Source organism: Scyliorhinus canicula, chromosome 7 (assembly GCF_902713615.1).
Source record: "Scyliorhinus canicula chromosome 7, sScyCan1.1, whole genome shotgun sequence".
NCBI classification, from domain to species: Eukaryota; Metazoa; Chordata; class Chondrichthyes; order Carcharhiniformes; family Scyliorhinidae; genus Scyliorhinus; species Scyliorhinus canicula.
In genome coordinates, this window is record NC_052152.1 from 59,975,583 (window position 1) to 59,989,114 (window position 13,532).

A 13,532-nucleotide genomic window follows, 5' to 3' on the forward strand; every position below is an offset into this window, starting at 1 on the left:
TGGACTCTAAGAGTTCCACTTTCATCTCCGTGAAAAAACGGAGGAGAGCGGCCTGCTGCTCCTCCGCCCATTTCTTCCACTCCTCCGGTGCACCGCCGGCCGCCATTTTGATTTTCTTCCCCCGCTTTTTTTGGGGAGCTGCTGCCGTTTTTCTTGCCGCTCCACTCCGGGTACCGACCATAAAATCGGTCTAGTTCTCCTCAGGGGACCTTCCCCCACCGGGATTCGTTTTTTCAGCGCCGTTGGGGCCCTCCAGTTGGCCCAAAAACACCTTTGTTGCAGGAGCTTCCAAATGTGCGGCTTAGCTAGTCATAGCCGCAACCGGAAGTCAAAGATCCTATTTTTAAGAGTTCAGTTCACATTGCTTAAGGTATGAAGTAGTAAGAATTCTCCAAAATGTTCTAATTCCTAACTTTTCAAATTCCTGTCCTTTCTGCAAAGCCAATGGACGTGTGAAATTCCGTGTTGAAGGTGAATTTGAAGCCACGCTTACGGTGATGGGCGATGATCCTGAAATTCCCTGGCGGCTACTCAAACTGGAAATACTAGTTGAAGATAAAGAAACGGGAGGTAATTTATGGTCCAGTATGAGTAAAAAAAAATGCACTAAAAGTAATATACGAAAGCACAGTCTGGGAAATCTCCATTACATGTTGATGATTTTCATGGTGTGGCCAAAAGATGACAGTTCTCCATTCCAATAGACAATTGAGACAACATATCCCTCCTCAGAAACAATGAATTTTGCAATTAAGCCAATATAATTTAGATGCAAAGCATTATAAATCAATTTTATTGGATGCATGTATCTGCCAGAAAGCCTCCTGGACTGCAGCCCACTGTCTGCGGTTTAGATTTTGTCAAACAAAAGTTAGTCCTCAATTTTTTTTTTCTGGCTTCATTAATAAAGCTAAAAGTTTCTGTGGTAAACTACCATTCGGCTTCTCTTCTAGTGCCAATATTTATTTTTCAAAATTTATGTTGTAATTATTTCCTTTACACAATTCTTTCATTATACTGGAGATCATCTACCAATTTTTAAATTGTGACTATTTTAGTTAAACGCTAAACTCGTGTTGATTGCATGCTTGTTGGTGACATTGTATTGATTGTCTGTAGGTGTACAGCAAAAAGTGAGGAGGCATTTGATTTCTATTAGGTGAAATGCTTTATTGCTACTGTTAGACATTGTATCTCTTTGTATCTTCATTGTATCTCAGAGATTAGCTGAAAACTGACTATATACTTTGTAGAATGTTATTGATTCCTAGCAGCATTCGGGCTTGAACCAATCCACAATGAGGCAAAGCATGCACCTGGAGTTCTTTTATGTTTCTGAGCTCAAATTGTTCAATAACTTTAGCTTCTTGTGTCATTTGAAAACTTCAGATAGCTTTACTGTTGATGCAATGTCTGCCCAGAAGTTTTTAATGTTTTAAAAACTATTTCAGATGGCCGTGCTCTGGTCCATAGCATGCAAATCAACTTCATCCACCGACTGGTACAGTCCAGACTGTTTGCTGATGAGAAACCTCTGCAAGATATGTACAACTGTTTACGTATCCAAATTCTTAAGGAATAGTTTATTAACAATTTATTTGAGGAAAAAAATAAGTGCTTGTCATTGAATATTATTATTGATGTAATATGGACTATCCAAAGTTGATGATGAAACCTTTTCAAACTTGTATTAAGTGACTACTACCACATGCAATAGTAAAATCTGTTGAAACAACTGTGATCAGAATTATTCACTAAAGGCTGCAATCTTGTGCAGCAGAAGTAAACACACAGGCAAATTTATACCAGTCCGTTTTTTAAAAAGAACACGTATATATTTGCATGACTGTGTCTTTTCCAAAAGTATTGACAACTGTCAGCACTTTTCAGGGGATTTGTATTTTGTTTTTATTTGTCTGCATTGAGTTTTTCCGCTTCAATGCAGTTGCTGAATCGGACACAGAAACAGATTAACTTCTGGCTTATCCTGCAGAGTCTTGCTAAGTGATTTTACAGGTACTGCAGAGTTAGTTGACTTGACAGGTGTATTCTCTTTAGCGTTTTTTTTTGGGTTCAAAGTTTGCACATTGTATAGTGTAAGCAGCATATCTTTGAAATCTGTAAAACTAACCATATTAATTTGACTTTCTAGGTGACAAATAGAAATGTTGGTCTTAATAAAACCAGCTTAGTTTGTGAGATGACTGGTTTGTGGTGCGGAGAAACACCAACAGCATGGGTTCAAATACCATACCGGCTGACGTTATTTATGAAGGCCCGCTTCTCAACCTTGCTCCTTGGCTGAGGTGGGGTGACCCTCTGGTTAAATCATCACCAGTCGAAATACCTCACAGGGGTACTGGAGCGGTTTGGGCTTGGAACATGGTTCACTTCCTGGGTAAAACACCTATACAACGCTCCCATGGCGAGCGTATGGACCAACAACACCAACTCCCGATACTTCCAGCTGCACAGGGGCACCAGACAAGGATGCCCACTGTCCCCGCTGCTGTTCGCCCTAGTGATTGAACCATTAGCAATTGCGCTCGGAGCAGCAAAAAGCTGAAGGGGGATCCAAAGGGACGGCAGAGAGCACAAAGTCTCACTCTGTGCAGATGACCTGCTCCTCTACATTGTGGACCCACAAAGCAGCATGGATGGAATCGTTGCGTTCCTGAAAGAGTTTGGCGCCTTCTCAGGCTACAAACTCAACATGAGCAAAAGCGAGATCTTCCCGGTACATCCACAAGGAGGGGGGGAGGCATTAACGGGACTGCCGTTTAAACAAGCCCAACACAAATTCCGCTACCTGGGGATCCAAATAGCCATGACTGGAAAGGGATCCACTAATGGAACCTCACCAGCCTGACAGAGGAAGTAAAAAAGGACCTGCAAAGATGGAACACACTCCCACTCTACTTCGCGGGGAGAGTCCAGACGATCAAAATGAACGTACTGCCCAGGTACCTCTTCCTACTTAGATTCATCCTGATCTACATCCCCAAGGCCTCTTTCCAAGCACTAGACAAACTAATTATGGTATTTGTATGGGGGGTTAAGAATGCTAGGATCCCAAAGAAGATCCTACATAAAACAAAATCCAGGGAGGGGCTAGCCCTCCCAAACCTAAAATTCTACCACTGGGTAGTGAGGGCCAAGCGAATAAGGGGATGGATCAAGGATCCAGAAGCTGAGTGGGTGCACGCGGAAGAGGCCTCCTGCATGGGGACCTCCCTCCGGGCCCTCGCCAAGGCGGCACTCCCATCCCCACCCAAAAAACGCTCCAGCAGCTCGGTGGTGATAGCCACCCTCTAGTCCTGGAACCAACTAGGGCAGCAATTTGGTCTGACCAAAATTTTGGACAAAGCTCCCATCTGCAACAACCATAGGTTTGCACCAGTGCTGACTGACGCCACCTTTAAAAAGTGGGGACAGGACGGAGGGACACTGACAGTCAAGAACCTATACACAGACGGCAGGGTCGCAAAATGGACGAACTGACAGAGAAATTCCAGCTCGCCAGGGGGAATGAGCTACGGTACCTGCAACTCAAAAACTCCCTACGAAAGGAGACAAGGACGTATCCACAACCGCCACGACAGACACTACTGGAAGAGTTACTGGACGCAAGTATCCTAGATAAAGGGGCAGCACGGTGGCGCAGTGGTTAGCATTGCCTCCAGCGCTGAGGACCTGGGTTTGAATCCTGGCTCTGGGTCACTGTCCGTGTGGAGTTTGCACATTCTCCCCGTGTCTGCGTGGGTTTCACCCCCACAACCCAAAGATGTGCTGGATAGGTGGATTGGCCACGCTAAATTGCCCCTTAATTGAAAAAAATAACTGGGTACTCTAAATTTATTTTTTAAAAAAGTATCCTAGATAAAGGGAACTGTAGTGACATGTATGACTGACTGGTAGAAAGGGCCGACACCGTACTGGACGCAACAAAAAAGAAATGGGAGGAGGACCTGGGGATTGAAATAGGGTGGGGAGTCTGGAGCGAAGCACTGCATAGGATCAACTCCACCTCCACGTGCGCAAGGCTCAGCCTGACGCAACTAAAAGTGGTACATACAGCCCACTTAACTAGAACTCGTATCAGTAGGTTCTGCCTGGAGGTGAAGGATAGATGTGAACGGTGCCAAGGAGGCCCGGCCAACCACGCCAACATGTTCTGGTCTTGCCCCAGACCTGTGGGGTAATGGACAGCCTTCTTCGATGCAATGTCCAAAGTGGTGGGGATGAGGGTGGAGCCATGCCCGAAAGTGGCGGTCTTCGGGGTATCAGACCAAATCTATTCCTGGGGAGAAGGGCGGACGCCCTTGCCTTTGCCTCCCTGATCGCCCGCCGTAGAATCCTGTTCGGCTGGCGGTCAACAGCACTGTCTGACCTCTCACAATCTCTTCAAATGGAGAAAATCAAATTCGCCATCCGAGGGTCAGACGATGGCTTCCACAGGACGTGGGAGCCATTCACCCAATTGTTCCGGGACCTGTTTGCGGCCAACGAATAAGCAGAAGAATAGCCAGGTAGCCACGAATCCAGGTTAGTAGCCGAGGCGGGGGAGGGACGGATAGACCGGGGGGGGGGGGGGGGGGGGGGGGGGATAGCAGCTAAACCGAAGAGAAAGGAAAGGCAAACCACGGGAGAAGGGGAGGGGGTGGAAGAGGGAGGAGACAGGGAACAGGAGAGGGGAACCAGTGAGATGGGGGGGGGGGAAAGCAAGGGAATGACAACCGGAAGGAGGGCACGGGAAACAATAACAAACTTGGCATCTACAGGAGCAGAGAACAAGTAAAATTCAGGCGAAGTACTGGTCAAACGGCTGAAGTGGAGGTGATCGCGAGACGGCAGCGAAAACCGTCCGGGAGAAGCAAGCGACAACACCAACACCAGATCCATTCGCGTATTGCCCTCTGTAATTGTTCTGTATTTGTTTCCCTGGCACCCAAATGTATATGTCTCCCACCCCCTCCACACACAAACAGATGCCTACTTATGTGCGAAAAACAATACTGCCAATTGTACAGAGCTGCTGTTATTGAGCTAGCACATAATACCCTACCAGTTATTTTATTCTAACTTTTTTGTTGTTTGTTTTGTTTTTTGTGCGTGTTCCCTTCTCTTCTGTATTCTATTCTGTGTACATAACGGTAAATATATTTTATTCAAAAGCCCAATAAAAAATATTTAGAAAAAAAAGCATCACTAGTCAGCTCTCTCAAAAGTGTGGGGCGGCACGTGGCACAGTGGTTAGCACTGCTGCCTACGGTGCTGAGGACCTGGGTTCGAATCCCGACCCTGGGTCACTGTCCGTGTGGAGTTTGCACATTCTCCTCGTGTCTGCATGGGTTTCACCCCCACAACCCAAAGATGGTGCATGGTAGGTGGATTGGCACGTTAAATTGCCCCTTAATTCGGAAAAAAAAAGGGAGAGCAACCTATGGTCATCTTGGACTGTGGCTGAATTTCATTTATAAAACTGAAATTTGAGTTATCGGAGTTGTAATTTCATGGTCCTCTTCATTTCTCCACTCCCTTCTCCGGTTTCTTGAAACCCTGTGCTCTCTTGAGTCAGCCATTTCTGTATGCAAACCTGTGTGATTAACTATTCTTACAAGATATAATCTGAAGTTTTTTCTTAATATTACTAAATATGAGAGTATTGAGATTTTGCATCTTTTTTCACCCAGTGTTGACATTTCCATTTTAGTGTTCCTTAACCTTTTATCTCAGATTCATTCTGTTTGTCACTGCAATTGGAGGTTTTGCACTCACAGGCACAAATGCTAATACGTGAGCGTTGGGGCGATCTTGTTCAAGTCGAGCGATATCAACCTGGAAAGTGCCTGACTTTGGTTGTTTGGAAGTGAGTAAATCATAATTGTGTTATAGATGCTGCAAAATATGACTTCCAGGAGATAATGGAACGAATTACATGGGTGCAAACAAGAAAACATCAAGATTATTGAGCCTGATTTTTAAAAATTATTTAATTCCCAGAATTAGATTTAAATAATGCATGAAATCTTAACTGAAAAGATCAGTATAAGGTAGTTAATGAACTATTGCTAAAATGTATTTTTGCTCATCATTTATTACCCACAGAGTAGAGGGAACTGCTGAAATCTCTGTCACTTTCCCAACTGTCAGACAATTTTTTGAGAGGGAGATGCCAGTATGATTTTTTTAAATCCCTGATTGTGAGGATGATTTGAATCGCAAGCAGCAAGCCTTCTGTGGGTTTAAATAAGGAAAGATGATTAGATGATTGTTTATTTAAGTACCCCCCCCCCCCCCCCCCCCCCCCCCCCAGATTCTAAAGTGTATGTCACCCACTCTCCACGTCACAATCAAGGGAAGTACAGTTGGAGTTAATAGTGCATTTTTGAAAGTTGTATAAAAAAGGAATCATTTATAATTCATGTGGTTGTCTTGCTTTGGTGAAGGTATGTTGCAGGCCTGATGGATGGTTATCTTCACATTTGCAGTTTAGATGAATTCAGCAGCCCAAGTCATATTGTCAAGGTTGGATGCTGGATTTTCCAGAAATTATGGTCTTTCTGTCGGTTGCAAAGCCACTTATAGTTTCATTACCAGTTGCTATTTTGGTGGACCTAAAAATGGAACGGAATTTGAGAGATGTTGTAGCATGGAGATTTTTCTCAGACAAAGATATTACTGCTTTTTTTTTTCCTGTGTCTCCCTTTCCACAGACAGTATTTAAAGATTTTAAAAGGATAAACTTGGCCCTCCCACCATGTTACCTCTCACAATTGTTGCTTCTTCACCAAATATGATGGTATTTTTAGATAGATTAGCCACATCCTACTTGTAATGTTTCAAAGGACCCATTCAACTCAGGACTACCTTTTGAGGGTCTTGTAACATATATATATATATATTTAACACCTTTTTATTTGGAACACCTCTTTTTCTATCTTTAGGGTGCAATGCAGATTTTTGAATGTGAGATTGCACCAGCTGAAGCACGTTTTCTTTTAAAATGGACAAAGTTAATTCATAAGGTTCCATCTTGGATAAAGTTCACATTTTTTATTTAAAAAAAAAAAATTTAGAGTACCCAATTCATTTTTTCCAATTAAGAGGCAATTTAACGTTGTCAATCCACCTACCCTGCACATGTTTGGGTTGTGGGGGCGAAACCCATGCAAACACGAGGAGAAAGTGCAAACTCCACACGGACAGTGACCCAGATTCAGGATTGAACCTGGGACCTCGGTGCCGTGAGACAGCAGGGCTAACCCAATGCACCACCGTGCTGCCCTGATGAAGTTCACGTTTTAAAAGTAATGAATAAGCAATGCCATTACTTGACATGATGGACAAATTGGGAAGCACTGGTTACAAACGAGAAGTGCACTTTCCCCCCTAACTGAGATGGACTAATAAGTTAACTAATCCTTCAGTTGCTTTTTCTTTTATTTAATGAAACCTTGCATTTGGTTGATAAGCATTCATGTCCTGCTTTGTTTTCTCCTTCATATATGGTGTAGCTGACGCCATTAGTGCATGTACCTCTCTAAATTGATTATCCTATATACTCGGGTTATGGTCAAACTTGTGTAAAAGGTCATTCCCAACTTGTGGCCAAAAAATGAAAATCGCTTATTGTCACGAGTAGGCTTCAATGAAGTTACTGTGAAAAGCCCCTAGTCGCCACATTCCGGCGCCTCTCCGGGGAGGCTGGTACGGGAATCGAATCGTGCTGCTGGCCTGCTTGGTCTGTTTTAAAAGCCAGCGATTTAGCCTGGTGAGCTAAACCAGCCCCTTACTTAAGTACAAGTCAATGCCCGACCTCTAGCCAAAAAATGTAAACCCTTTGTATTTACCACCCGTTTGCAGGTTTGACCACCAAAGTCAACCTTTCACTGGTGCAAGCCTACTTATTTTAGAACCATAGAATAGTGGATTTCGACCCCACAAAACTATTATTCCTGAAAACGTTGACGCCACTACTTTTTGGCTAAAAAGTTAGTCTTAGAAACTTGACTTTTATCTGAGTATATGGCAATAATTAGACAGGCTTGATGCAGGAATTTTGTTTCCTCGAGTATAAGTTTATGAATGATCAAGGGCGGCGCAGTGGTTAGCTCTGCTGCCTCACAGCACCCAGGAACCAGGTTCGATTTTGACCTTGGATGACTGTCTGTGTGGAGTCCGCACTTTCTCCCCCTGTCTGTGTGGGTTTCCTCCCACGGACCAAAGTTGTGCAGGTTAGGTGGATTGGCCGTGCTAAATTGCCCCTTACGGTGTCCAATGGTTAGGTGTGATTTCGTGATAGGGTGGTGGAGTGAGTCTGGGTAGTGTTACGGACGATGGTCAGATCTCAACAGTGGCTGAGAAACTGAACCCGAGCCATAACGTTTTTAAGTTTGAAGACTGTGCGGAAGGATCGATTTGTTCCAGGAATGATAATATAAAAAATAGGGCATCGTTATTTTATAAACAAACTTTGTTAAAAGAAAACAATTTTTAAACTTTAACCCTAACAATTTTAATTTTTCCAATTAAGGGGCAATTTAGCATGGCCAATCCATCTACCCCGCACATCTTTTGGGTTGTGGGGGTGAGACCTGCGCAAACACGGGAAGAATGTGCAAACTCCACACGGACAGTGACCCGGGGCCAGGATCGAGCCCAGGTCCTCGGCGCCATGAGGTAGCAGTGCTAACCGCTGTGCAGCCAATGTCAACCCTAATAACCAATTGTGTGCAGTTTCTTAACCTTAACACACTAGTTCCCATTAAACAACACTGCAACAGAACATGCAGCTCTCATGCCAGTTTCACGGGCAGACAAAGGCAATACGTGCATTTACGAAACAATTTTTTAGTAGGGACAGTAGTTCTAAACCCTTTTTCCCAAGCCTGCCCCTGGTGGCAACTTTCATGACCGTCTCGATCGATTTCCAAAGCTTCTCCCTGTAACTGTTTAAAACAGCACCCGCTTTCTCTCGGCTCTCTTGGTTCTCTCGGCTCTCTTGGCTCTTTCAGCTCCACCCACTCCTCAAAAAAAGACGCTCCCTCCTGGGGTGCCCAGACTTTTAATTTTTTAAAAATTTATAGTGCCCAATTAATTTTTTCCAATTCGGGGGCAGTTTCGCAGTGCTTGTACCGTTTGTTTCTTGTACAACTGTGTTGTGAACTGTTTTAATAATCAGAGTATCCTATCCCCCTCTCCCCGTACGTTGGTACTGAAGGGAGGGTGCCCTGTTTCTCCAACCCAACATTACTGTTTGTACCCTTTGGCCTTGTGTATTTTCTACTGTTTTAATAAAAAGATATGGCCAATCCACATAGCGTGCATATATTTTGGGTTGTGGGGGCGAAACCCATGCAAACACTGGGAGAATGTGCAAATTCCACACGGACAGTGACCTAGAGCTAGGATCGAGCCTGGTACCTCGGCGCCTTGAGGCGGCAATGCCACCCACTGCGCCACCATGCTGCCTTTGGGTGTCTTGACTTAAACCTAACAGCATTATCTTGGCTGCTTGATTTCCCACTTGGGTTTGTACAAAAAAAGAGCCATGCTATTGATACGCAACTAACCTCCCATTAACAGACCGATGCCTACAGACTCTGTAATGGGCTAATAGCTCGTCAGACTGGAGTGTCCCAAAAGACAATGGATCTCAACTGAATCACTCTTGCTGAACCGGGCCATCCTGCATATTCCCACTAACGAGTTTTAGTCTCAATGGAACAATGTAACTCGGCAAGATGTGGGCGTATCTCTTTGACTGTGTGCTAGCAGTTTTTTTCCCCTCGGTCTGTTTATTCCCTAAATTGTCTGCTACATTGGGGCCTCATTTCTGGACCCAATTTCCGAATATCTCCCTCTTGTGACTGTAGGGTGCTCTTTCAGAAGGCCGGTGCAGACTTGATGGGCTCAATGGCCTCCTCCTGCACTGTAGGTATTCTATGATCATCAGTGCCAACAAATTTAATTATTCTAGCAGAAATAGATGAACTGCAAAATTTCCTCTGATTAAAATCAGTTTTTAGTAGACTTTGTGGTGAAGGCCGAGGTTTCATAAGATTTCCTAAGGAAACTTTGATCGACATTGCTGGGGACTGCTCAGAGACACAATTTTAGGTCATGCCTCTTGATCAAATCTGGTGCAAGAGATGTTCAAAAAAAATTGAAATAAATCTGATGGTGTATAATCGAGGGAAGAATCTTTGGCCTCCAATCATTTTAGTTTGCTTGATATCATGCAATCCTAAGCAAGAACCTCAGCAGAAACAGCACATTATAGTCAAAGAGTTTTGCCAGAACCACTAAATTTAAATCCTATCTAAGTTGGAAATGTCCTATTTTTCTTTTTCCCACTTGACTTATCTCTATACTACATGGTCAAAATCCCAACTTCATGCTCCAAAAGAACACTCCAGTGCTTCACAATTATCAAGCACCAAATATCAGAGTTGCGCTGGCTCAATAGCTGGAGCTTGGCGTTTGAACACTTCAATTTAAAATTTTGGGTCAGTGCGGATATCTTTATTCAGGCGAGCATTACCTGATCTAATGACAAACTGATGTTGTAAAAATATGCTGTTTACCCAGTGGGTATCTGCAACTGCACCAATGCAACCTCACTCCACTTTCTGTTTTACTATGGCAGCCTGTAAAGCAATGTTCTAAATTTCAAAGAAACTGAGTAAATTCAATGAAAAAATATATACTAATGCAGCCTCCAATAGGGCAACTTGCAGGAGTTTGGTTCTTGCTCATTTCTATTGTTGGACTAATCATAGAATCCCTGCAGTGCAGAAAGATGCCATTCGACCCATCAGGTCTGCACCGACCATCCGAAAGAGCAGATTACCGTTTGTTATTCTTATGAATGATCAAAGACCTAAAATGTTAACTCTGTTTCTCTCTCCACTGATGCTGTCTGATGTTCTGAGTATTTCTAACGTGTTAGGGCAGCACGGTAGCACAAGTGGATAGCACTGTGGCTTCACAGAACCAGGGTTCCAGGTTCGATTTCCCGGCTTGGTTCACTGTCTGTGTGGAGTCTGCACGTTTCCCTGTGTCTGCGTGGGTTTCCTCCGGGTGCTCCGGTTTCCTCCCACAGTCCAAAGACGTGCAGGTTAGGTGGATTGCCCATGATAAATTGCTCTTAGTGACCAAAGAAGGTTAGGAGGGGTTATTGGTTTACAGGAATAGGGTGGAAGTGAGGGCTTAAATGAGTCGGTGCAGACACGATGGGCCAAATGGCCACCTTTTGCACTGTGTGTTCTACATTCAGTTTTTACTATTAACTGGTTGGTTTTGTTCTGTTTCCAGCCAACAAGTCTTAGGGAGAAAGACCGGCAGTGCTTCTGTACACAAGGTCTTGATAAAGATCGACGAGAGTGACTGTTCAAAACCCTTACAGATATCGCATGATCCCCCATTACCAGCGTGTGATTCTAAATTAATAGAACGTGCAATGAAGGTGAAAAGATGTTCGTTTTCATGTCTATAAATGTGTGTGATTTGGCTACCATTTTATAGTTGCAAGATAATTCATTTTGTAGCTTGGTCTTGTGATCCAGTATATACATTAAATATTCCCGTTGGTGTCATACAATATATATTATTGTGTATAATTTATACTTGTGTTGTAAACAAATGCAAACTTATTTATTGTGGTAACAGTTATACCTTTGAGGAAAATCTACATTTAACCACCAGATACGTTTACTTTACATGTAGTATATTATGATTTTATTTACTTTGTGTATAAGTTCTTCAGGTTTATTTCTTGCATTTTGCTACGTATTTGTGTTTGGTGAATTGGGAAGAATTTCATCTTGGTGTCGAGAGTCCCAACACCTTTCAGTCTGGCTCTTGAGTTAATGATGCAATGCCTCTTTCCAGACATTTGCTGATTATGGATCTCCTCATATCGGGCCAGTTGACCCTCTTTGCTGTCAACTGAGCTGCTCCTGCTGATGTCTTACTGGCCTGTTGAAGTGCAGTTAGTCCGGGCTCTGGAGCGGTCCCTTGACAAGGAAATGCTGCTTTGTCTGAAACAATTTTAATGGATTGGGGGAAAAATCAAGTGATGTTAAAAAAGAGTAACACATTTGAAGGTTTCAATTTACAGTTATTTAATGAACAGCTTCTTCTGGATTGTTTGTAATTGGACTGATGGAGGGCAGCATGGTGGTGCAGTGGTTAGCACTGCTGCAGAGTTCGATCCCGGCCCCGGGTTACTGTCTGTGTGCAGTTTGCACATTCTCCCCGTGTCTGCGTGAGTTGCACCCCCACAACCCAAAGATGTGCAGGGTAAGTGGATTGGCCACGCTAAATTGCCCCTTAATTGGGAAAAAATGAATTGGATACTCTAAATTTCTTTTTAAAGAAGTAATTGGACTTGTGTTAAATAGACTTAGACAAGTGAACTGTTATACATTAAGCAATATTGTGTTGATGTTTCTCATGCCAATTAATGTCTCCGGCTCCACAGGTTGACCACCTATCTGTCGAGAAGCTTTTGATTGACAGTGTCCATGCACGTTCCCATCAGAAACTGCAGGAGCTGAAAGCCATTCTCAAGAGCTACAATCCCAATGATAACTGTATGTTGAATAATGATTTAAAGAAAAACCTCAATTTATTATTTTACAGCATTGCCTTTTCATAGATTTGAAATTTTTTTTGCATGACTGGAGCTTTTGGCAAATTTCTGCTGTGTTCTGTGAATCTGAAAGAGATGGGATTTGATGAATACTTGCAACATTGTGTGAAAATGCTTTGATGACTGCTCCTTTGTGGACAGATAGATGCATGGGAATGTCCATATCGCCTGTTCATCGTTACAAGATAAAAGCATACACACTGTATTAAAAGCTTAATAATTTGTGGTAGTTAGCTAGATTACTGGAATAAGTTGCGGTGTGGGGGAAGGAATCAAGTTATATAATCTAATTTTCTTGTAATTTTACGTATATCTAACTTATCTAGCCTCTCGTGACACTAACAAAATAATGAACAGAATGACAAATAAAGAAGTATTATGACTTTGTTTACTTTTATTTTTGCTCTTCCCCACAGCCTTTATAGAGACAGCCTTGCCCACGTTGGTTATTCCTATCTTAGAACCTTGTGGTCGTTCTGAGTGCCTTCACATTTTTGTGGATCTGCATTCTGGAATGTTCCAACCTATGTTATATGGGATTGGTAAGTGTGATCTGTGAAATTGAACAATTAAGTTTATTTTCAGATGCTAAGGTGATCTTTATTAAGGAGTGGCATTTAAGCAGCTGTAGTATAAGTAATGCGGGAGGAATTTTATGTTGCATTGGTGGTGGGTGGAGTGGGGGGGGGGGACGTCAAAGATTGGATGTCGTGCCATTCCTGCACTTACAGGGGTAGATGTTTGAAGGCCCACCCACCTGTGTGATATTTGAGGCCCTTAAGTGGCCAATTCATAGTCATTTAAGGGCCTCCAACTGCAGTCAATGGGTTGCTGCTCGTGGACGGAGCCTAGCGCCAACTATGAAGCCCAACAG

The 13,532-nt window shown here is 43.3% G+C and overlaps 1 protein-coding gene across 2 annotated transcripts in view; it reads left to right on the top strand.

Annotated features, from left to right (window-relative positions):
* The window catches only part of med14 (mediator complex subunit 14), a 105,109-nt gene that overhangs the window by 20,575 nt on the left and 71,002 nt on the right, over positions 1-13,532 (top strand). For both annotated transcript variants that reach the window (XM_038802115.1, XM_038802116.1), the window contains exons 6-11: positions 442-570; positions 1,452-1,559; positions 5,737-5,869; positions 11,320-11,470; positions 12,488-12,599; positions 13,075-13,200. In XM_038802115.1, coding sequence (XP_038658043.1) covers positions 442-570; positions 1,452-1,559; positions 5,737-5,869; positions 11,320-11,470; positions 12,488-12,599; positions 13,075-13,200 — 759 coding nt within the window. The remainder of the gene's footprint in view (positions 1-441; positions 571-1,451; positions 1,560-5,736; positions 5,870-11,319; positions 11,471-12,487; positions 12,600-13,074; positions 13,201-13,532) is intronic.